The 24,835-nt window shown below is 43.0% G+C and overlaps 3 protein-coding genes across 7 annotated transcripts in view; 1 reads left to right on the top strand and 2 right to left on the bottom strand.

Moving 5' to 3' along the window:
* LOC138952538 (photoreceptor outer segment membrane glycoprotein 2-like) overlaps positions 1-16,555 on the top strand; it is a 40,191-nt gene extending 23,636 nt beyond the window's left edge. The window contains exon 7 of the mRNA XM_070324223.1: positions 16,110-16,555. Coding sequence (XP_070180324.1) covers positions 16,110-16,555 — 446 coding nt within the window. The remainder of the gene's footprint in view (positions 1-16,109) is intronic.
* Positions 1-24,835, bottom strand: part of LOC138952783 (pyruvate carboxylase, mitochondrial-like) — a 479,047-nt gene that overhangs the window by 75,167 nt on the left and 379,045 nt on the right. The window lies entirely within an intron of this gene.
* Positions 19,472-22,615, bottom strand: LOC138953074 (uncharacterized). The gene is made up of 5 exons (XM_070324850.1): positions 21,773-22,615; positions 21,188-21,531; positions 20,533-20,747; positions 20,083-20,248; positions 19,472-19,852 (listed from the first exon to the last, which is right to left on the bottom strand). Exons 1-5 carry the CDS (start codon positions 21,913-21,915, stop codon positions 19,674-19,676), a joined length of 1,047 nt encoding a protein of 348 aa, XP_070180951.1. The 5' UTR covers positions 21,916-22,615; the 3' UTR covers positions 19,472-19,673.

Raw genomic sequence — 24,835 nt, 5'->3', positions numbered from 1 at the left:
CGGGAGAGGTGGCACGAAAATGTTTTACTGGACGTTTGCACTTTTCCTTGCAATATTTTTATGTATTATCAAGCAAGAACGCATTAAAAGACTCATTTGTGCCACATGTTTGCCTGAGGAACTTTTTGTGGGGAAACACACCGGATTTTGGACGGAAAAACACTTGAGTTAAATCATGAAACAGCCTATCCTGCTCAAGTCTGATATTTTAGAAATTTCTCAAACTGACAACCTCATATTTGTTGTTATGAACTCACAAGCAGTATCTTTTAGTAGTTACACGACATTTTTATGAGTATCAGCCTCAGTTTCCAGTCAGAAAAAAAAATTAAGGCGACATTATATTTTCGCATGATAATGCTATGTCAGGCTTTCATTCTAATTCATACAACAATACATGTAATGATTTTTCAAAAAGCGCTCCTGTAACTACCGGGCGAATTCATTAACAATGATTGGGGGGGGGGGGGGGATTGGTAGTCTACCATAAGTAGTGAAGGCTGTCGTCGTGTGGTTACCGTCCTTGAAAATCACATTCTGAGAAAATTGCATTTGAAAATTTGTGAAGTCTTTTGCTGCGCACATTGAAGACAGATTGCCAAATCAAGAATATGTGTGCATTCTGGTACTTTTCACTTACATTCTCCAATACTCCATGACTCTTCACATTCCCCTATCAGTCCAAAGTTGCACATATGGACATCAGACTGATGCTACACTCAATGAAACATCAAGTACAGTGATAATAATAATAATAATAATAATAATAATAATAATAATAATAATAATAATGATAATAATAATAATAACTGGACATTTTTAAGTGCCTAACCTATGGCTCTAGGCCCTTTACAAAAGAACATATACAGAATAGAACAATGAAATGTACAACCTACATAAAACAATTAATCATACAGACAAAAACCACCACATGTACTGTTCACACAATAATCATATGCAATACACACTATATATACACACATACCCAGCGAACACTTTCAACAATCATACCAACTTTATGGGATAGGAGTACGTGCAGAAATGGAATGGAAAAGACATTAGGCCAGGTTGGTGTAATATTGTGTGAAAAAGAAAGTTTTCAGCTGTTGTTTAAAAGAGCTGAGAGAGGTGCAGTGTCTGACAGAGAAGGGAAGAGAGTTCCAGAGTGGTGGTGCAGCACAACAGAAGGTTCTTGCTCCGTGCTGCTTCCTGTTGAAGCGCTCAACTTTTAGTAGCCTGGTGTCAGCGGATGATCTGAACTCCTGCACATTTGTGATGGGGTGAAAATGTGCTACACTCAATGAAACATCAAGTACAGTGATAATAATAATAATAATAATAATAATAATAATAATAATAATAATAATAATAATAATAATAACAGACAGGTTCTGAGGGGCACTTCATGAGAAGACCTTGAAACACAGACAAGCGTCTTTGTACTTGATATGCTGTTCCACCGGCAGCCAGTGGAGTGTGTATAGCAGGAGAGTGACATGCTGTGTTTTCTTTGACCTGAAGATGATGCGGGCTGCAGCATTTTGAACAGTTTGGAGAGGTTGGATAACTAAAGAAGGACATCCAATCAACAGGGCATTACAATAGTCTAAACGATACAATATGCAGGAAGTGACAAGGGTTTTTGTGGCTTCTTCAGTGAGAAAGTGGCGGATGGAGCTGATGCGCCTAATTTCAAGGTAGGCTGCCTGACATGTTTTTGTGACATGATGTCTCATAGAGAGGTCAGAGTCAAGGTAGAACCCAAGATCTCTGGCCTTCCCTGAGAATGTGACATGATGTCTCATAGAGAGGTCAGAGTCAAGGTAGAACCCAAGATCTCTGGCCTTCCCTGAGAATGTGACATGATGTCTCATAGAGAGGTCAGAGTCAAGGTAGAACCCAAGATCTCTGGCCTTCCCTGAGAATGTGACATGATGTCTCATAGAGAGGTCAGAGTCAAGGTAGAACCCAAGATCTCTGGCATTCCCTGAGAATGTGGCAGATGCTGAGCCTAACTGAATGGCAGATGAAAGACTGTGACGAGAAGAAGAGGTTGAAGAGGCAAACAGAACTGCTTCAGTTTTTTCTTCGTTAAGTTTAAGTTTGTGTTCATTCATCGAGTCTTTTACATCAGAAACGCAGTCATTGACCTTTTCAGGAGGAGATGTTTGATGAAGCTGTGTATCGTCTGCGAACATTTCGTGACTGACTGCATGGTGGTTGATTACGGTCAGCTGGCAATAAGGCGTTTGGAATTTTACTTGCAACTCTCGACGTTCTCAGTTTTATCGCAGAAGCAGACATATGGGCCCGTATGCATGAGGAGGAAGTCAGCAACACTGGAAGTAGAGGCCTCTTTCGGAAGTGGGAACTCCCGAAGTTTAACTTTCCAACTGTTCACTATGCATGAACGCCGGAGTGGTGACTTCGAGAGTATTCGGTCAAGGTCGCGAAAATTGGGGGAATCCTAACTAGTACGCATGCGTTTGTTAACGGTAAGCTTGCCACCAGAAGAAACAAATCTCATCGCGAGTTCAAAAAGGCAAACGTTGAGCACGCTGTAGTACTAACAGCGTTATTGCTGTTGTTTTTATTTTGTTGGCTTGAATGTTAGGAGAAGAGTAAATGATTATGTTGAACTTTTTTTTGGGGGGGGGGGGGGATCTCAGCTGCTTGCTTCAACCCTTTATTTTTTTATTTTTTTTATTTTGCGGGGAGTATCCCTCTTCATTGATCTTTTTTTCTTTTCTTTTTTTCTGCTTTTTATATTAATTTTTATACTTTAAATGTACCTATATCGTTAACAATACTATTTCTAAATGTATTTTGAACACGCCCAAAAAACTTCCTTTACGTTAATTTTTAATAATCATATTATATTTACAAATCACTTTATCCTCAACGCATTTCCAAGTGAACATAATTTGGGGGCACACACACAAAAATAAAAAATCAGTATAATCAATTTCGTTCTCACAATAAGTACAACAATTACTGTATGTTGAACTTGTGTTTAATAATTTTATATCGGTAAAACTCTTTGTTGGACAAACATAGATTGGTTATAGGGAAACTTTGGGTTACTGGTAAAGTTTAAAAGGAAGAACATTATGCAGTAGACTGCAAACTAAGTTTAGTGACTTGTTCCTTATTCAGTATTGGGGAAATGTCTGTCAAGAAGTTTAGAAAAGACAATACTGTTCATCGGTGTTTTAATTTGTTTTCCCTCGTTAATTTTTGATTACGATGGCGATGCATGGTTATGTACAGTTAAAAGTCAAGATTCAATTTTTTTTTAAAGCATAGGACAGTTTCTTTACGCGTTTAAAAAAAATTAACACAGAGGCAAAAACCGGTTGTTGCAGTCTGAATGCAATTGAGGTCTATTAAAAAAAAATAGCTCCCAGCGGCACTTGAACCCAGAGCGTCGGATTGAAATTCCGAATCCGTAACCACTGCACTATGCTACTCGTCTAGAAAAAGCATTATGCAAAGATGTGTTATCAGTTATTCAGTCGTGGTAGTTTGAAAGCTCACCATCTCCGCCGAATGATTCGAGCACGTTTTTTTCGGTCAGTAAATGATCGTACTGTCGGTTTTGAGCCCCGCTGTTTCAAGCTTTTCACCTAAATTAAACAAGAATGTCACAGTTCGTGTCTATGGTGCAAGGTAGCCGACCGTCTCATTGTAGCCAAGTTACAACAGTTGCTCGATTGACGCATTTCACGTCTTCGATATTGTGTCTGAGCTCATTTCCCAATGAGCTGCCTTTAAAACCAGAATGTCATGCAATTGTAGCATGCGTTGGAGGTTTCTTTTAGATGGGTAAGGACCTTTAAGATGCGATATCGTCGTATAAATGATGAAATTAACATTGAAAGTGGGAACTTCGGAAGCAAAGTTGCCAGCTACTCGGTATGCACGAGCTAACTTAAACGCCGAAGTTGTGGCTTCGAGAGTCCTGAGGTCAAGGTCGAGGAAATTGGGGGAATCCCAATTAGTGCGCATGCGTTTGTAAACGGTAGGATTGGTGACCAGAAGAAACAAATCTCATCGTGAGTTCGTAAATGGGCGAACGTTGATCGCGCTGTAGCTTTTACTATAGTTGTTGTTTTTGACTGGTTGAACGAAATGGTCTGTTCAAAGCTGTGATGATTGTCTTGAAATTGAATGACTGTCTGTAACAATGATTTTGTTGACCAGAATGTTGGGGAGAATAAAACTTTTTTTGTTTATGTGGAAGCGAAGTCGGTCATGTTAAAGCTCTTTTTTTTTTAATGATTGTGTATCAGTAAAACTGTTTGGTTAGAGCGAAAGTTTTGGGCTACTGGTCAATTTAAAAAGGCAGAACTCAAGTTTTTGAGGGAATCAAGATATAAGGTGTAGTGAAAGGAAGATAAGTTTAATTAGTAACTTTCATATTATTTGGGAAAATGTGTGTCCAAATTTTTACAAAAGATAAATTGTTGTACTTAGGTGTTAGTAAATTATGTTTGTCCTCGTTAATTGTGAACAGGATGTATGTTTATGTAAAGTTGAAAGTCAAGATTGGATTTTTTATCCTACGCGCGTGTGTGCATGTGTGTTAGACATAGAACACTTTATTATCTCAATTTCGAGAAACTCGGGTGTGGTGAATCACAACAAACAACATAAAACGTAAGAAAATAAATAAAATATCGAGGCGCAAATAATCAGCTCATAATAGTGTGTGTGTGTGTGTGTGTGTGTGTGTGTGTGTGTGTGTGTGTGTGTGTGTGAGGGGGGCGGGGGTGCACACACACACACACACCGTTGAACACACACACACACACACACACACACACACACGCACGCGCACACAAACAAACGCACAATTATACCCGCACACACAGGCACTCGCACAAATACATACAAACACTTTCACACACACACACACACACAAACACACACCCTTCCCCCCACACACACACACATGTGCGCGCGTGCACTGCAAACGAATGAATGAATGAACAGACGCACACCTACACACGCACGCACGCACGCACGCACACACACACACCCACACACACACACGCACACGCACACTCTCACACAAACACACACTCACACACAGACGCCCATTTACATAGAAACACCTCCTCCTATAAGCGGGGATGAAATTTTAAGAGTGGTGGCCATGACCCAGAACGAACAAAAGTCAAAGCTGGCAACTCAGGTTTGTATTCAGGGAAATTTACACGAAATGCACGCACGAGATACGACTTTTCTTTCTATTTTCTCTCTTTGGGACTTTCTTTTGCGTTAGATCGGTTTTATATGAAAAACCGAAGAAAAGCCCTGCTATTTTGCACTGAGAAACTTTGGAAGCAGCGTGTTTACTCCTGGGTTTCGCTGTAGTACAATTACCCTCATTTACTTCCTCGCTTGCTTCAAAAGTAAGCACTTTTTCCGTCCCATGCATGCGAAATTGAGGATGTACTTCCGATGTCGCTCAAAACGTAGGAAGTTGTCGCAAACTACCATCAATTACTTCCTCGCTTTGCTTCGAAGTAAGCCCTTCTTCCGGCCCATGCATACGAAAGTGAGGCAAGTTCTTCCGATGTCACTCAAAACTTCGGGAGTTTTCGCGAACTTCCCCCATAAGCATACGGGCACTGGTTTCTGCTTTATTCTTGTTCCCATCACACAAAAACTGGCCGAGATTTGATCCGAAATCGCTTCGAAGTTTATCCTTATTTCTTCCGAAACTCATGCGGCTATGGGTAGGACGTCAGTCGGGCTTCTGCCAAAATAAACTCTATAGACTGGATGCTTTTCTAACAATTTCAAGGGGTACAATGATCTAGAGGGGGAAAAGAATATCAAGTTCTTATTAGTAAAGCTGATGGGTTCTATGTCGACTAAAAGAGTGGGATTCCCTGTAGGTGGAGTTCCTGGAGGGGGATTACCACAGGATTTAGTTCCTGTAGCGTGTCGCTGATATCGCTGAAAGTCACGTGATGCTTGGCGACATCGGTAAAATTGGATGTTTTTCAATCTTTTTTGATATTTCTTAGAAATTCGAGTATGGTTTGCAAGTTTTATTGAAAAACTCCACCCTGTATACAGGGAATCCCCCTCCAGGAACTCCACCTACAGGGAATCCCGCTCTTTTGGTCGACATAGACCCCATCAGCATTAGTAAAGCAGATTTGGGATGAAATCCGACAGAAAATCGATTCACTCGATAACGCGACGAGTTGTTACGTCCCTTGAATGAGAAAAGTTAGATTTTGCGACGAAGCAAATATCTAAAGCACCACGAATTAGATACATGAGTGGAAGATAGACGAAGATAGCGTCCAAATTTCGATTAGAAGTATTTTAGGGTGTAAGGGTGGAGTTTATGTGTGAGTTTAGATAGAGCGGACAGCGTCAGATAAACTCTATTTAAACGAGACAGATTAGCCGTGGGTGGAGGAGGAGGATGTTAGATACTTGAGGTAGGCCTAAAGGGATCAGTGTTGGCAGGTAGGGAAGAGAGGGTAGTAAAGCAGGATATCAACACTTGGGCCCGTAATTAGAAAGAGAGGGGAGAGGAGGACTTGTGAAAGTCAAGGAGAAGAGCCCAGCCGCAATGTCCATGTTTCCGGGGGGCTTGCACGTGTGATGCATCAGCGGGGGTCTATAAGAACGGGAGAGCAACACATTGTGGTCAGTCCTTACCAGCGCGGCGCAGCGGGCATATGCCAACTATTTCTTAGTTAGATTTTGCGACGAAGCAAATATCTAAAGCACCACGAATTAGATACATGAGTGGAAGATGGACGAAGATAGCGTCCAAATTTCGATTAGAAGTATTTTAGGGTGTAAGGGTGGAGTTTATGTGTGAGTTTAGATAGAGCGGACAGCGTCAGATAAACTCTATTTAAACGAGACAGATTAGCCGTGGGTGGAGGAGGAGGATGTTAGATACTTGAGGTAGGCCTAAAGGGATCAGTGTTGGCAGGTAGGGAAGAGAGGGTAGTAAAGCAGGATATCAACACTTGGGCCCGTAATTAGAAAGAGAGGGGAGAGGAGGACTTGTGAAAGTCAAGGAGAAGAGCCCAGCCGCAATGTCCATGTTTCCGGGGGGCTTGCACGTGTGATGCATCAGCGGGGGTCTATAAGAACGGGAGAGCAACACATTGTGGTCAGTCCTTACCAGCGCGGCGCAGCGGGCATATGCCAACTATTTCTTACTGCAATATGGACTTCGAATTTGGAGCGTGGGCGACAGATCTGCCTTTAACGGTGGTTAAAGTTCTCCAGGATGAGGAGTTGAACACCCTCAATGTGCTGAGTAATGTGACTGCCCAGGATTTGGAGGGCCTGGGTCTCAAGCGTGGCCACTACGTAGCGCTGAGAGTAGCAGTGGCGGCCCTGCAAAAGCGAAGCGGGGGAGGGCCACTATCCCAGCGGGTGACTGAGGAAAAAAGCGTGGAACCACTCCAGGGACTGTTAGGCGGCTTGTCACTGCAACCAACAGGTGAGACCTCCTATCTTTCCATTCTGGATTTTGTGCCGGGGTCGATGGCGGCCGAGGAAGAGGTGACACTCGGGGGAGGTGTCATCCTAAAACTCAACCAGAGACCAAAACTTGACAAAGTCTCCCCCTGCCACTGGATTGTGGCAAACGCACGCATCATGGCGAGGTTGATTGCTGAGAAGCCCGGGTTTGACTCGACCGCCTACCTCCGGTACACAGAGATGATAGGCGAGCTGGGGGCCAGATACTTGTGGCAGTCGGTGCTTCTGTATGACGACGAGTACAGAAGGCGCCAGTCGTCCAGCGGATTCAAGTGGGGAACCCCCAACCCCCACCTGTCCACGGTGATCCTGCGGGACCGGCTCCAGCAAGGCGTCCAAGACAACAAGGGCGGCAAGGCTACGACGGCCAGCGGCGGTTCCCGGCGACCAGCGGGACCCAACGGGAAGGAAGTGTGCTTATTGTATACCAACAAAGGCGACTGTCCCTATGGGTCCCTCTGCAGATTCCTCCACGTCTGCGACACCTGCGGCATGGGCCACCCCGGCAAGGACCACAAAGTGACAGCTACCACCTCCCCAGCCTAGGACACAGCGCAGCGAATTGCCGACAAAACGGTAGGCCCCACCTTCAACAGCCCGTTCCCTCAGCTAGATTCCAATAAGTGCGAATTTCTCGGAAATAGTGATTCCATTAATGCTAAATCTCAAATGTGGCACAAGGTGCTAGAAGGCGATCACGACAAAACCTTTTTATTAGATGGCATAAGAAACGGTTTCCGTGTAACAGAAGAGAGTAGGGCAGGCGTACTAGACGTAGAGCAAACATAGGTCATCGAACGAACACCATAAAGCTGTGGAAAAAGAGCTATTAGATCAGATAGAAAAAGGTTATTACATTGTAGCTAGTAGAAAACCAACTGTGGTAAGCGCTATCGCTGCGATTCCCAAGGATGATGGCAGCATCAGGTTGATCCATGACGCTAGCAAACCCACAGGTAGGGCAATGAACGACTATTCTATACCTGAGTCAGCTAAATTTCAAACCGTATCTGACGCGTGCGCCCTAGCGAAGACAGGGTATTGGTGTGCAAAAGTAGACTTGCAGTCCGCCTATCGGTCAGTATGCATCAGTCCGGACGATTATTGTATGACTGGGCTGAAATGGCATTTCACAGGTGAAAAGAAACCTACTTATCTCTTTGACAGTCGGCTGCCTTTTGGCAGCAATGTAGGGCCGTCACACTTCCATCGCCTGTCGCAAGCTATTCGCAGATGCATGGCACGGAAAGGCATGCCAGGTGTGTTAGCGTATATTGATGATTTTCTTCTGGTAGCAGCTACCAGACAAGAGTGCAATGACATGTTACTGTCTTTAATTAGATTATTGAGGGAACTGGGTTTCAACATTAGCTGGAAGAAGGTGGTGGGGCCTACTCAACGTATCACGTTTCTCGGTGTCGACATCGACACGCGAAACAACACCCTGTCACTTGGAAGTGACAAGTTGCAGCAACTGCGGCAGCGACTCCTCCAGATCCGAGGAAAGAAGCGCGCGACAAAAACTCAGCTACAAAGCATAGCGGGGTCCCTTAATTGGGCCTGTCAGGCTGTCAGAGGAGGAAAATTCTTTCTGCGGCGGATACTGGACACGATTAAACCCCTTCAGCAGCAGCGACACAAAGCGAAACTATCTGGCGAATTTCATAAGGATGTACAATGGTGGCTTTCTTTTATGCATGTATTTAACGGCACAGTATATTATTTTCACAATGCAAAACAGCATGTTCATGTAGATGCATGTAATATTGCAGCGGGTGCCTTTTGGCAAGGTGACTGGCAGTACACCATCTTTGAAAAAGACATGCAGGCAGCAAAGGAGCTACATATTAACTATAAAGAAGTGTGCGCTGTGGTGCAAGCAGTGACACGATGGGCTCCGATGTGGTGCGGACAAGAAGTGATTATTCATACCGATAGTACTGTCGCAAAAGCTATCATTAATAAGGGCAGATCGACTAATAAGTATGTGAACAGTCTGCTCCGTAAAATGGCGTGGGAATGTGCAAAAGTGAACTGCAAAATCGCGGCGATACATGTGGCTGGTAGTGTAAACATCATGGCTGACACAATTTCCCGCCTCCATGAGCCCAGACGGCGCGAAGACTTAGTGCGTCTGTTGACATTCTGGCACCGGGGGAGACCCCCCGACATCAACCTGTGTGACCATAATTATGTCTGACCAAGCCCTGTTGTTCCTTGTTTTTCAGACCAGCAGCCCCCATTAGGGGCGCAACTGACGGCAGAAGTGTTGGATTACAGAGCAAGTGCCTTTTTCTGATAACACTAAGAAGACTTACCGCACCCACCTTACCTCGTATTTACGTTTCTGTGGGGAGATGGACATAATGCCAGTGCCTGTGAACGAGCAGACTGTTGCGCAATACGCAGCGTACCTAGCCCGACGTTTGAAACCGTCCTCCATCAAGCAATACATCAACATTATTCGCATTCTTCATCTTGAAAGCGGCTTGCTGCACCCATTCAGGGACTCGTGGTACGTCCAGACAACACTTAAGGGCATCGAAAAATGCAAGGGGTGTGCCACTGATAAGAAAACCCCAATCACCCCTGAATTACTACACATAATAAAAAGCCAGCTGGACCTTGAGTGTAGGCAAGATATTGTGTTCTGGGCTGCGTGTTTGGTGCTTTTTTTTCGGAGTTCTCCGGAGATCGAACTTGTTTCAGGACAACGGGAACTTCGATCCTTGTAAGCAGCTCACACGAGACCAGGTGGTTATTCTGGGTACGGGCATGTCAATAACGCTCCAATGGAGCAAAACGATTCAGCGTAAAGAGCGCTCTGTTGAAATTAAGCTCCCGGCAATGTCACTCCATCCCTTGTGTCCAGTGTCTGCCGTGACCGCTGTGTTACCTTTGTTGGGGCCGATGGACCCCAAGGCGCAGGTCTTCCCGATGAAAGGATCAGACTTTAATAAGAAACTGCGCTTGACTACCGCTGTTGCTGGGGGAAACTTCTCCAGCCACAGCTTTCGGCGGGGTGGTGCCGCGTGGGCGTTGAGTGTGCCGGGGGAAATTGTCAAGGTGATGGGTGATTGGAAAAGCAACGCGTACTTAGGCTACTTAGACCAGCTGCCACAAAAGATCATCTTACAGATCACATGTAGCCCAGGCAACTCCTTCATGTATAACATCACAACAATCCTAAACCTCCCACCTCTAACCTAGTATACTGTCTTTAGTTGGGCTGAATAACGAGTAGTACCTCTAATTTGGGACTTGTCACTGCACAATGATATCTCTCATTGTCAGATGGTATTCTCTTGAATAAACTGCCCTTGTTATTTGCCCAAAATCAATACATGACTTGGCTATGTGTGATGTATGTGCGCACGAGAGTGATTGCGTGTGTGTCAGGTGTATGTGAGTGTGTGCGCGCGCAGGTGTGTGAGTATAACTGTTAGTAATAAGAGGGAGAGAAAGAGGAGTGTCATTTCTTTGGGATTATCGTGTGCTCTTGATTTGCGCGGGGGGGGGGGGGGGAGCGATAAGTGAGTAGTTTAAGTGTGAGTTTAGAGATAGAGATAGAGCGGACAGCGTCAGATAAACTCTATTTAAACGAGACAGATTAGCCGTGGGTGGAGGAGGAGGATGTTAGATACTTGAGGTAGGCCTAAAGGGATCAGTGTTGGCAGGTAGGGAAGAGAGGGTAGTAAAGCAGGATATCAACACTTGGGCCCGTAATTAGAAAGAGAGGGGAGAGGAGGACTTGTGAAAGTCAAGGAGAAGAGCCCAGCCGCAATGTCCATGTTGCCGGGGGGCTTGCACGTGTGATGCATCAGCGGGGGTCTATAAGAACGGGAGAGCAACACATTGTGGTCAGGGGGCCCGGGTAGCTCAGGTGGTAGAGCACTGGACTTGTGATCGAGAGGTCGCTGGTTCGAATCCGGGCCGGGACGGACACGGGTCAACTTTATGTGCAGACCCAGAGACGGTATCCATCTCCCACCCCCGTGTCACCACAATGGCACGTAAAAGATCTTGGTCATTCTACCATAAGTGCAGATGGCTGATACCACCTAAACACGCAAACATCAAAAAGCCGTGAGGGCGTAAAACTCGAATCGTATAAACCAATTCATGTCCAATATAGGCAATTAAGACCTGACGGACAATAAGCCCCTTAAAATTTATTGTGGTCAGTCCTTACCAGCGCGGCGCAGCGGGCATATGCCAACTATTTCTTACCCCCCATCCATCCCCGGCATCCACCGTTGTATTTTGTTAGCAATCCGTTGCATGATGTTTTTAATTTTGAGGCAAATGCATGCCTGTTTGTGCCTTCACTTGAAGTGAGGTTGTGCATGAAGCGACTCGAACCTTGTTATGTAATCATTATTCACGGTGTTAAATTTTTGAGTGAGGGCTCCTTGTGTTTGTTGTTAGTGTAACCAAATGTTTGTTGTTTTTTGTCGTGGACTTATCACTGCACAATGATATCTCTCATTGTCAGATGGTATTCTCTTGAATAAACTGCCCACGTTATTTGCCCAAAATCAATACATGACTTGGCTATGTGTGATGTATGTGCGCACGAGAGTGATTGCGTGTGTGTCAGGTGTATGTGAGTGTGTGCGCGCGCAGGTGTGTGAGTATAACTGTAAGTAATAACAGGGAGAGAAAGAGGAGTGTCATTTCTTTGGGATTATCGTGTGCTCTTGATTTGCGGCGGGGGGGGGGGGGAGCGATAAGTGAGTAGTTTAAGTGAGATAAACAAGGCCTGTCGACGTCCTACCTATTATTCAGGCATCGCGGACTCAACATTCACACCGATTGCTCGCTTATTCTTCTTCGCTGCTCGATCTGCCGCAAGTTATAACTTCCTCTGCCTCTTGCATGATGGATTCCTGCCGAATTTATCTTTTAGAGGCAGAGTTGAGAGAAATATCGCTGTTTGAGACGTTCAACCAATTGGAAATGACGTTCGCGTGTGTATACGGATATGGTGTGCGCGCATGCGCAGATCGACTTCCGAGCTGAAAGTCAATCAGCGAATCATCCTGAACTCAGGTCAAAACTATGATGAGTTACTTCCCTTCGGGTCTCATTTATCCCTGACAGGATGCCTTTGTTTTTCTTCTCTGGAGAGGAAATCGATGTTTTTTACATATTTAGAGCTTTTCGTAATGTGTTATTTATATAAGCAGATTCGCGATCGTCAATAATAATGTTTCATGGTGTTGTGTAATTTTTAAATTTAGAAAGGAATTGTTATGTAAGACACTTTCAAGCGAGCTATCTTTCGCGGATGTATTTACTGTGCAAACAACTCTAAATATGGCAAAAGCGTCACGTGATAATCAACTTTGTCACGTGATCATAACAAAATGGCAGACGATACTTTTTTCCGTAACCAGTTGGGAGTGTTGCAACAATATCACGGCCTCCTTCCCACAGCAGTCTCAAAATTTCGACTTGTTTTGACGATGTCTTTATCATAACTGTGAAGAACAGAACGGAGATCACTGTCAAAGTCGGCCATTCTACAATCACGTTTGTCTTACGTCTTTTATCAGAAACACTAGCGTAAAGCATATGGGAGATAACTCTGTATTCTTGTTTTGATAGATTTCGGCTTTTAGCTCCGCTTCTTTGGGTAGCAATAGCCAACTTGTACAATACCCCTTATTAATCGGATTCAGTGATATGTCATCAATGACACGGGTTTTAATATATTTTTTAACTTTTTTTTTACTTATTTATAACTGTGCAGATAATATTGCTGATTTTTAACCACTATTGTAAAGGGCTGTGGCCTGAGACAATTAAAGATTTGTTCTTGTTATTGTTCTCTCTCTCTCTCTCTCTCTCTCTCTCTCTCTCTCTCTCTCTCTCTCTCTCTCTCTCTCTCTCTCTCTCTCTCAATCTACTCAATCTACACGAGAAATATGCCACATTTATTTTGAAAATGTGCTAACCGTAGAGTCCTTCGGGGGGTAGTCAATTCAAGGGGAGTCACTCCGCACAGTCAATCCGTCGAAGCTCGACTGGAGGTTTCGAATCGCAAATAACGAAGAGCACAGTCCTTTCTCCGAGTTCAAATGAGGTCTCTCTGAAAGATCATCACTGTTCAGCTTAACGCTACACTGGAATTTACCAACAGAAATTAAAATGCGTGTGACGAAAGCACGACACACTTGAGACACCCCACACAAAAGTAGATCTTACTGTATGGTGCAGTAGGCCCTTATAGACGATGAAGGTGTCCAAGATCTCAGGAGATGCGTGTATAACCACTAGGTATTCAGTCAAATCCGTGTAAGAGGCTTTCAGCTGACGGGGACAACCAAGCCACCATTATGCACCGACTTGACATAGATCAACAGACTAATGTATAGAATAATGTATGTGCAGAGGTGCCTCATCTGAACAGACAACTAAAGCTTGATGTTTCCGTCACACGTTGTCTTTTGGATCTTCATGGGATATACAGTTTACAACACTCGTGATTTTGTATATGGCTTGTATTTCAGTCAAGACCCAGCGGGAATATCAAAGGGACTCACTCGCCAGAGGCTCCAGAGGCTCGTGAGTCCCTTGATATGGGGACTGGGTGGCCGAGTGGTAACGCACTTGCGCTCGGAAGCGAGAGGTTGCGTGTTCGACCCTGGGTCAGGCCGCAATTTTCTCCCCCCTTTCCTAACCTAGGTGGTGGGTTCAAGTGCTAGTCTTTCGGATGAGACGAAAAACCGAGGTCCCTTCGTGTACACTACATTGGGGTGTGCACGTTAAAGATCCCACGATTGACAAAAGGGTCTTTCCTGGCAAAATTGTATCGGCATAGATAAAAATGTCCACCAAATACCCGTTTGACTTGGAATAAAGGCCGTGAAAGGTGAATGCTCGCCTAATAGGCTACTGAGCTTCACTGGCCGATGTGAATGCATTATATATTGTGTGTAAAAAATGTCTGTTTGTCTGTCTGTCTGTAAAAAATTCCATTTCAAACGGCAGAAATTAATATGTAAGCGCCTAGGGCTATATCTAGATTAGGCGCATAAAAATGATCATAATAATAATAATAATATACATCCGCTGGGTCTTGACTGAAATACAAGCCATATAAAAAAAACACTCGTGTTGTAACCTCTATATATTTTTTTTTTTTTTAAATTCTGATTTTTTCGAATGCCGTGTATGTCAATGGGCATGGCATTTACAGCTTTGTTGCGTCAGTGCAATCTACTCTATAATTCTTAACTCATGTCAAATGAACTTACATTTTTTTCTGATTTTTTCGAATGCAGTGTATGTCAATGGGCATGGCATTTACAGCTTTGTTGCGTCAGTGCAATCTACTCTATAATTCTTAACTCATGTCAAATGAACTTACATTTTTCATTTAAGCAATGTATTGTATGTAAATTGATGATATGTTCTTACTTTCATTTTATTATAATCATGTAGCAGTAGTTTTCTTTACTTGCTTATTTTAGACTAGTCCCTCTATAGGGCGAGGGCCAGATGTAAAAAAGCAGATCACTGTTTACTCTATTACTCTCGTTAAATAAAGAATTGTTCTTGTTCTTGTTCTTGTTCTCTCTCTCTCTCTCTCTCTCTCTCTCTCTCTCTCTCTCTCTCTCTCTCTCTCTCTCTCCCTCTCTGGGCGAGGGCTGGTTGAAAAGAAGCTCGTTTATATTGCTTATGCCACAACCCTCGTAAAATAAAATTTGATTTGATTTGATTTGATTTGATCTCTCTCTCTCTCATCTTTATCATCACGTGCACGTGCTGAAGTTTTCTGACCTCCTTTTGTTGGTAAACTTTTTAACTTTTTAATTGTATCATTGTGTATCTGTGCGTCCCAAGGACAGATTGTAAGAAAAGGCGTAGCCTTAAATCTTAATCCTTGTTAAATCAAGTTCAATTCAATTCAATTCAATTCAATTCAATTCAATTCTCTCTCTCGCTCTCTCTCTCTCTCTCTCTCTCTCTCTCTCTCTCTCTTTCTCTCTCTCCGTATTATTCGGATGTAAGGACAGGTAGTAAGAAAAGGCGTAGCCTTAAACCTCTATCCTTGTAAAATAAAGTTCCATCATCATCATCCTCTTCATCATCATCATCATCTCTGTCCGTGTATATATGTGCTTAAAGTTGTCCCTCTCTGGGCGAGAGGGCTTGTTGGTAAAATGCTCGTTTGTAATGCTTATGCCACAACCCTCGTAAAATAAAATTTGAAATGATTTGATTTGGTTTTATTTGATTTCTCCTTGTGTTTGTCTGTCTCTCTCAGTTTCTCTTTATTATTATATGAAGTCTTATATCGCGCGTGTATCTCCAGACTCGGACTCAAGGCGCAGGGATCTCTCTATCTCTGTGTCTGTCTCTGTGTCTGTCTCTGTGTCTGTCTGTCTGTCGGTCGCTCTCTCTCTCTCTTTCTCTCTCTCTCTCTCTCTCTCTGATTCTCCCTCAGTCTCAATCTGTCCGTTTCTGTCTGTCTCACTCAATCTGTTTGTCTCCCGGTCTCTGTCTCTTATCATCACCATCATCATTTCTGTCTCTGTTGCTCACTCATTTCTCATCATCCTCTCTCCAAGGTGAATCCGACGATGGCAGCGGTGGTGGTGATGGTGGTGACGCCGGCAATGAGGGCTGGCACAACGCCGGCCGCGACGACAACGGACCTGCCGGTGGGGGTGGGGGTGGGAGTGAAGGCGGGGGTGGAGGTGGGGGCGGGGGTGACGAAGGGGGAGATGGTCGAGGTGGAGGAGACGACAAACGAGGAAAGAAAGACAAAACGGATGACAAGAAGAAAGACAAAAAGGACAAGAAAGACAAAAAGGACAAGAAAGACAAAAAAGACAAAAAGGACAAGAAGGACAAGAAGGACAAAAAGAAAAAAAAGGACAAGAAAGATAAAGGCAAGAAAGGCAAGAAGAAAGGCAAAGACAAAGCGAAGAAAAAGAAAAAGAAAAAAAAACCGAAGGCAAAGAAGAGACCGAAAGTTAAATCCAAATCCAAAGGAAAAAAGAAACGGAAATAGCGCCGGCGAGTGAGAGAGAGAGAAAGGGCGGGGGGTTGTGGAGAGAGAGAGGGGGGAGAGAGAATGAGAGAGAGAGAAAGGGCGAGGGGTTGTGGAGAGAGAGAGGGGGGAGAGAGAATGAGAGAGAGAGAAAGGGCGGGGGGTTGTGGAGAGAGAGAGGGGGGAGAGGGAATGAGAGAGAGAGAAAGGGCGGGGGGTTGTGGAGAGAGAGAGGGGGGAGAGAGAATGAGAGAGAGAGAAAGGGCGGGGGGTTGTGGAGAGAGAGAGGGGGGTGAGAGAATGAGAGAGAGAGAAAGGGCGGGGGGTTGTGGAGAGAGAGAGGGGGGAGAGAGAATGAGAGAGAGAGAAAGGGCGAGGGGTTGTGGAGAGACGCTTTGACGCTTTGAGAGTTTATTGTCCTCAGCTTTAAAAGCCCTTTTGACAAGGGGATATAATTTACAGAAGAAATAAGCATAACCATCTCTGCAAACACATCCACACACACACTCAGCTCTCTCTCTCTCTCTCTCTCTCTCTCTCTCTCTCTCTCTCTCTCTCTCTCTCTCTCTCTCTCTCTCTCTCTCACACAAACACACACACAAACGTACGCTCGCGCTCACACACGGATTCTTGTGTGGAGAGAGAGAGAGAAAATGAGAGAGAGAGAGAGAGGATCAATGTCTTTTTTTCGAAGTAATTATCTTTTTTATATACAAAACATAATAACTAAATAAAATGCTGATTGGTGAACAGACAGACTTTTGTCTCACAGACGGACAGATAGACAAACACATGAAAAAACAAAAAGATATTCGGGAAGAACATTGGATCAATGTAGGGGAAGGGCTCCTAATATGGACCACTTTTTGTTTCATGCTGATAACTAGCTTGTTTTCTTGCGAAGAAGTTTCATTTTGTGTTTGGTAGTCCTTCTCTCTTAGGTTAACCGTTAGGCCTAATTAGAGTGAAATAGCTTTGATAGACATTCAGCAAAAATTAAATACAGAAAAAATCACAAATGGTCCATATTAGGAGCCTGGGCGCCTAATATGGACCAGTGAAGCGACCTTCACGAATCACTGTAAAAAGCCCCTTATACTTCAAAATAACATGATACAACTTAGTGTACAAGTCAGACTAATTAGAATATGCTTTATATTTATCTGTTTCGGGTTGATCAGACCATTATTTGAAGCACGCCAGGAAACTAAAGAAGCTTATCAAAAACAGAGTGAAAATAAGTGAAATTATCAACTTCCACGAACAGAAGACTTTTTGTTATATTTTTGTTTAATCTCGAGGCCTAGTTATAGATTATTTACAGCAAGCTTCTTAATGAATTAATGAAAATATCCTTTAGTTTTTATTTTCTTCGATTTGTTGAAGGTGGTCCATATTAGGGGACTCGCACATACTTTGAAATGTTGCTATTATTTTTTGTTTGCAGCAGAAACTCGGGGTCAACACTTCTAAAATGTAACAAATACGGACTTAGCTGTCATATATAGCAATTTGTGTGTGATAAAAGCTTTGGCTGTGGACAGAAACGAGTCCGTTTTAGGCGGCACATTTAGAGTGAACGCTGCCAAAAGTGAAAACAAGTCGCGTAAGGCGAAAATACAACATTAAGTCAAGTAGCTGTCGAACTCACAGAATGAAACTGAACGCAATGCAACGCAGCAAGACCGTATACTCGTAGCATCGTCAGTCCACCGCTCATGGCAAAGGCAGTGAAATTGACAAGAAGAGCGGGGTAGTAGTTGCGCTGAGAAGGATAGCACGCTTTTCTGTACCTCTCTTCGTTTTAACTTTCTGAGCGTGTTTTCAATCCAAACATATCATATCTATATGTTTTTGGAATCAGGAACCGACAAGGAATAAGATGAAAGTGTTTTTAAATTGATTTCGAAAATTTAATTTTGATCATAATTTTTTATATTTTTAATTTTCAGAGCTTGTTTTTAATCCAAATATAACATATTTATATGTTTTTGGAATCAGAAAATGATGGAGAATAAGATGAACGTAAATTTGGATCGTTTTATAAAAAAACATTTTTTTTTACAATTTTCAGATATTTACCCAAGTAACCTTCCCACACGGACCCCATGTGGGCCCCAAGTGGGATCCCGCATGGTGACGTTGTGGGAAATCCCACATGGGCTCCATGTGGGATTTGATTACGACTTCCAGTGGGAGCCGAGTGGGAAGTAAATGGGACACCAGAGGGACACCAGTGGGAAACGGGTGGGACACGAGTGGAAAACGAGTGTGATTTAAGTGGGAAGCTAGTGGGATCAGGGTGGGATTCAGGTGGGAAACAAGTGGGATCAGGGTGGAACACGAGTGGGAAACGAGTGGGATGGGAAACGAGTGGGATCAGGGTGGGAAACGAGTGAGATCAGGGTGGGAAACGAGTGGGATCAGGGTGGGATCAGGGTGAGAAACGAGTGGGAAACGAGAGGGATCAGAGAGGGATCCGGGTGGGAAGCGAGTGGGATCAGGGTGGGAAACGAGTGGGATCAGGGTGGGAAACGAGTGGGATGGGAAACGAGTGGGAAGCGAGTGGGATCAGGGGGGGAAGCGAGTGGGATCAGGGTGGGAAGCCAGTGGGATCAGGGTGGGAAGCGAGTGGAATTCAGGTGGGAAACAAGTGGGATCAGGGTGGGAAGCGAGTGGAATTCAGGTGGGAAACAAGTGGGATCAGGGGGGGAAGCGAGGGGAATTCAGATGGGAAACGAGTGGGATCAGGGGGGGAAGCGAGGGGAATTCAGATGGGAAACGAGTGGGATCAGGGATTACAGCGATCGAGTGTTAAAATGATTGCATAACACATAATCCTGGAACAAACTTTGGGACTCAGTGCCAAATGAGGAAGCATAAGGATGAGTGATTTTAAAATTACCTCTACACCCAGTAGTCTTCCACATTTGGGCTTATTGCCTCTTATATATATTTTCTTTTCCTTCATTTTATGCATAGTCATATTTAAGAAATTCAAAAACCAAGTACATGTAGTGAAAATAAAACAAAAATAGTCACAAAAATCACCCACACAGTCATGAACATATCTAGAGGAGAAAAACAAACAAACAAATCATATGCACACAGCAAATACATATTCACGCACACACACACACTAATTTTCATCACTGGAATTTTCTAACACTAATTCCATCTGCTCTGCAACTTGCACCCGGACTGGGGTGGTTGTCTTCCTTTTCCCCTCCCAGTCCCGTGCATCTTGCAGCGTGCGGCCCAAGATTTTATCCAGCTCGCTGTCACTGGCCCCCTCCTTATATTTGGACTTCACTGCAGCTGGAAATTAAAATGAAGAGGAACATGAGTACAATATCAACTGTGTTGCAGATAGGAGTTCATTACAGAGAAGCAAAGATCACTATACATTTTACAAGTGTTTCATTCAATAGCAACTTTGCCTTTAGAAACTTTTTTCAGATGGTCAGTCGTAATTTTAAACAGATTTATTTACACAAGCAAGTATATTGGATACACTTTTTTTTAAACAACTATATAATTCTGCTTACCATACACAACTTCATACAAATGAAGTTTTTTGAAGGACTGCTTTGCCAGCTTGCCCCCACCAGTGAGGTTGAACTGGACCGCCACAGAGCCCTTGAACACCTTTTTCAGGATGTGGCGGAGCAATTCCTCTTTCGATTTGCCACCCACAGTGGCCAGGTAACTTATCTGGGACAAATAAAATCTGGTTAAAAGAAAATGAAAACAAATATTATTTAAACTTAAACAGTTTAAACCCTGGTTATTTTAAAGAAGATTATATTTTTAATTACAAAAAAAATGATTTGTTAAAATTAAGTGTTTATAAAGCCTGAATATTGCATTGATTTTTTTCTTTGATTTAGGAAATCGGATTACTTAGAATTGCAGCTTCAGAATAAAGCCCACCCCTGAGTAGTGTATGAATGTAACACCAAATATAGAAAAAAAGTGTGTGTATTCAAAACACTAACCATGGAAGTCCTCACAGACTCGTCACCAAGGCTGGTTTCCAACCGATTGATTTCCTCGAGGGTATCCAAAGGGTAAGAAAACCCTCGAGGAAGAGATGCCCTGGCTCCTTCCTGTCTGCGGGAGGCCTGCTCCTGGCTGTTGGCGACCAGGTCATAAATAGCGTCCTGTTTTTCCATAACTTTTTCCAGCATAGAAAAAATCACTCGGTACACCTCTAGAATATATGTAAAAAAAATAAGTTTAACATCATAACATGTATATTAGGAATACTTACATAGTTTTAACATCAAATAATCTATAGGACAGAAAGCAAAAAATATCAAATAAAATATACGAAAACACCAAGGAATTAAAAAAATCACATATGGTAGAACAAAATAATTGTAATAATAAATTACTTTGAATCAGTTTGATTGATTTTTTTTTAAAGTGTCACAGGTCAAGCAATACCTAAACTCTTCTTTTTAAAAAGCATTTACATATGACCAGTTTGCGAGGAAGACAACAATAATAAATGTGACGGTAAATGAAACAATAATGTAGGCATGAGGGAGGAAAAAATACTATTTGATAGGATGGAATGGATATCTATGAAGGAACAAATGTTTCATTTCTTTCATAACCTATATAACAAAGAAAATCAATCAAACATACCCTGCTGTGGTCTCTGCACGAGTGCATTGATGTTGGTGACCTTGTTGTCACGCACAGCATATATAGGCTGCTGTCGAGCACGGGAACTCGCATTGGCAGTCGAGGAACTCGCGACAGGCGAGGAACTTGCGACAGGCGAGGAACTTGCGACAGGCGAGGAGACGGAAAACTGACGCAGCACACCTGCATCAATTGTTTCTAGCTGCCTAACATTCACCCTCACCGGCATCCTGCATGGCTTTTTGGAGGGCGGTTGCGGCACTGAAGCCGAGGGGGTTGTCAGCGACACGTCACTGCCAGGCAAATCCTCAAATTCACTCTCATCGCTGGATGAAAAATGGGACCTAAAATTGGGAAACAAATAAAAAAAAATATTTACTCAAATTTGTTCAACTTTAATGTCTGAACGGCAAGCTAGTCAATGACATACTCATAACAAAACAGACTGCGCCAGCCTCCCTTTCGAATGGTATTAATAACTGTTTTCATGCTCTGAAATATTTATGAAAAATACCTCCAGTTAAATGAATAAATATTCATCAAAAACAAACCAATAATTATGATTCATAAAATTCTAAAAAATACCGCTTTTGGTTTTTTTGTCGCATTCCTCTGCCACAGGTGCGATCAGCTTCTGACGCAGACACCTCGACGTCGGTCTCAATGCTCATCGAGGCCTGCTTAACCTTTTTGTAGGAACCTGCACACATGTACAAGAGTTTTTGCATCCCTTTTGAACACGCACGCAATGGCAGGACGGCATCAGAGAAGACTGATTAATGAATAGTCATATTATACTGACACCGGTCCAACGTGTCCTATCAGTAGCACGGTTTCCGATATGTCAGGCGCCCGATAGGCCAGGTGCCATTACCATTTTGTTAAGTCTTTGGTGTGACTCGGCCGCGATGCGAACCCACAACTTCCCACTCTCAAGGCCGACGCCTAACCACATAGTGGTCACGCGTAAAGGATTAGTCCTCTAAACACTTCATTAGTCATGGACCATGATTGGACCAATTTAGCCGCAAATTTGGACAGTCAACCCACAGCTTGTGAAAAGTCTCATTTTAAAATTTAGTTTGTCTCCCATCACCTGGCAAATGAAATTACAAGCAGCTTTAGTGGAAATCAATTATTTTAAGGTGATAAATAAATAACATGCAACTACTTACTGCTGTGTGCCACAATTTTGGCTGAAAGCCTGGTCCACGTGGCTTTGTTGGGAGACTTTGTCTTGATGATGAAGTCCTCTGGGACAATTTTCATTGTCGGCCACCAGACTCCTACAGTGACCCCTTTCAGGTCCGAAATGTCGGAAAAATGGCCTATTTCCAGTTGCCCCATTTCAACCCAGGCACTGGGAATAACCGCCAAAGAGCGGATGGTTTGCTGATCGTCATTGGGATCAGCATCAGCAAACTCGCACAGGACATACCTCTTGAATTCAAACGCCATCTTGAAAATCTATTTTTTTTGTGTAAAAACAAGCAATTTAACATTCAAATAAGCACTGCCACATCATGATACCAGCCTGCAAAAATAGTTTAAAAAGCCAGCAATTCTAAACAAACTCGAATTAGATCTGATCAAGCCAAGTTCAGCCGTGCTATTTATAAGTGTATCGCACAATTCGTTTTAAGCAGCCATCTTTGAAATGGGGTTAATTTGTTTGTGTTTGTGTGGTTTTTTTGCTCGGAGATGCTTTCATGCAGCTGGGTTTTTTTTAATGAGAAAATTAATGTATATTACCATGTGATAACCAAACAGTGTGTAATCCTAGCTGGAATATTAGTTTTATTTCCAATATTAATATTATGCACAGAACATGATGTTAGCTGCCTTTGTGGTCTGGTATTGGATTTTCCATGCACAGGATGTACCCTTTCATGCACTCTCACATTGTCACACGCTATCGCGCACACACATGCGGGATGACAACACGCACTCAAAACAAGAAACACAACACAAATGAGCATTTCAAACATTTCACTATTGAATCAAATCAATCATTTCAAAACCACATCACATCACAGAAAACAAATATGTATAAGACAAAATCGTAAACCCACAAACAACCAAGATGTTCAATGTAATGGCAATTTGCGAGAGTACCAGCTTGGTTCACCTTGCAGACGAATACCAGTGGGTTTTCCCTCTTTTCTACACCAATGGCAAAGAGAGCAGGGCAGTGAAGGAACGTATTATTATTCTGTATGTTCAAATGGGCCTTCGAACTTGTTAATATCACATAGTGATAGCTATACTGTCTGGATTGTCAACGTTCAGCTCTTGAAAAATACTCTTAATGAGCCAAGGGAATGAGTACAAATGTATCTTTGTACGGCAGCATAAAGCACTTGCAAGTTACATCAGACAGTTTGAATGTTTGAATCCGCCTTGATAGATCACGCAAAGAGACTTTGACAATTCCTAAATCAGAAGATTTCATGGGGTGATCAAAAAAATCTGACACATGATGGAAACGTTGGACTACTACCAAATGTTCATCAGCAACACCATCCTGTTTCAATATGTTTTGTAACAAAAAGTAAGCATCTTCTATCAAGACACAATTATCCCCTTTAGAATCGGCATAAAAGGAACCGTTAAAATGTATTTGACGAAACTGACGAACATTCTGGTAGTTCCCTTCCAATGCCAATGGCCCACGAAAGTGCTCCCCTAGTGGGGTATTTTCCTTGTGGGTTTTCCCTCTTTTCTGGCTTAAACCGGCGTATTGACCCTCAAACAATCTTCGCACAATCTGCTCCAGTGGACGACTGCCTGAAGCAGATAATCGTTTTAAGGCACCCAGATAATTTTCAAACGGGAAAGCTGAAAAACTGTCAAGATTACCATATGCGAGTACATCGTCTGCAAGGTGAACCAAGTTGTGGACATTGTAAGAAAGAAACTCTCTGCCATACAACCCACCAGCTTGAGTTACAAATAAACGCAGCAAGTCTTTAGCATAATTAACCCACTGGACACTGCGTACAAAACTTGGAGTTGCAAGAATATACATGGCAACATACAACAAAAGAAAGTGCTTGTATAAAACATCTTTCAAACGTCCTTTCATGGCAACAACACCACTGTAAAGCATAAACTGACGGAATTCGGTTGCTTTCCATCTATCTAGCTCATCTAAAGAACGACACTTCCTGTTAAATTCTCTGGGCACATATTCCCTGATAGACTTTAAACACTGTGAAATCTCAACAATGACGGCTGACCCTAGTCTCAACCCTTTCTGAACAGGACTTTTTATCAAGTAGCTAAGAAGCCTTTTTACAACTCCCAAGCACACTAAATGCATGTAATCTAAAGGGAACTGGGATACCATTCCAAGAGATAAACCCAGAAGAGGTGACACGCCTATCTGATGATTAGTATCTCGAAGTTCTGCACGAACACGGAAATCTTCATTTTCCCGTTTTGGAGCATCAATACTAGTAAAAACAACTCTACCTTCCCACGACCCTTTTTGCTTACACTTTTCGCACCCATAATAGCCAGAATGTCCTTTAACCTGTTTTATAAATGCACGGGCAGGAGCGTCACAAATGAAACATGAAATATCCACATTTACTGGATCCCCCAAACCCACATCAATCGGTCCCCGTTGCAGTTGGCCCATTTCAG

This window comes from Littorina saxatilis, linkage group LG17, assembly GCF_037325665.1.
Source record: "Littorina saxatilis isolate snail1 linkage group LG17, US_GU_Lsax_2.0, whole genome shotgun sequence".
NCBI classification, from domain to species: Eukaryota; Metazoa; Mollusca; class Gastropoda; order Littorinimorpha; family Littorinidae; genus Littorina; species Littorina saxatilis.
Note: the sequence above shows the minus strand (reverse complement) of the source record. Positions and strands in the feature narration are given on the sequence as shown.

Bases quoted from the DNA above. Each gene is read 5' to 3' on its own strand.
- LOC138953074 (XM_070324850.1), bottom strand. From the start codon at position 21,915: ATGCAAAAACTCTTGTACATGTGTGCAGGTTCCTACAAAAAGGTTAAG. The intron at 20,249-20,532 runs GTTAGTGTTTTG...TATTTGTCCCAG, and splicing joins AGTCTGTGAGGACTTCCATG to ATAAGTTACCTGGCCACTGT. The intron at 19,853-20,082 runs GTAAGCAGAATT...TTTAATTTCCAG, and splicing joins TTTGTATGAAGTTGTGTATG to CTGCAGTGAAGTCCAAATAT.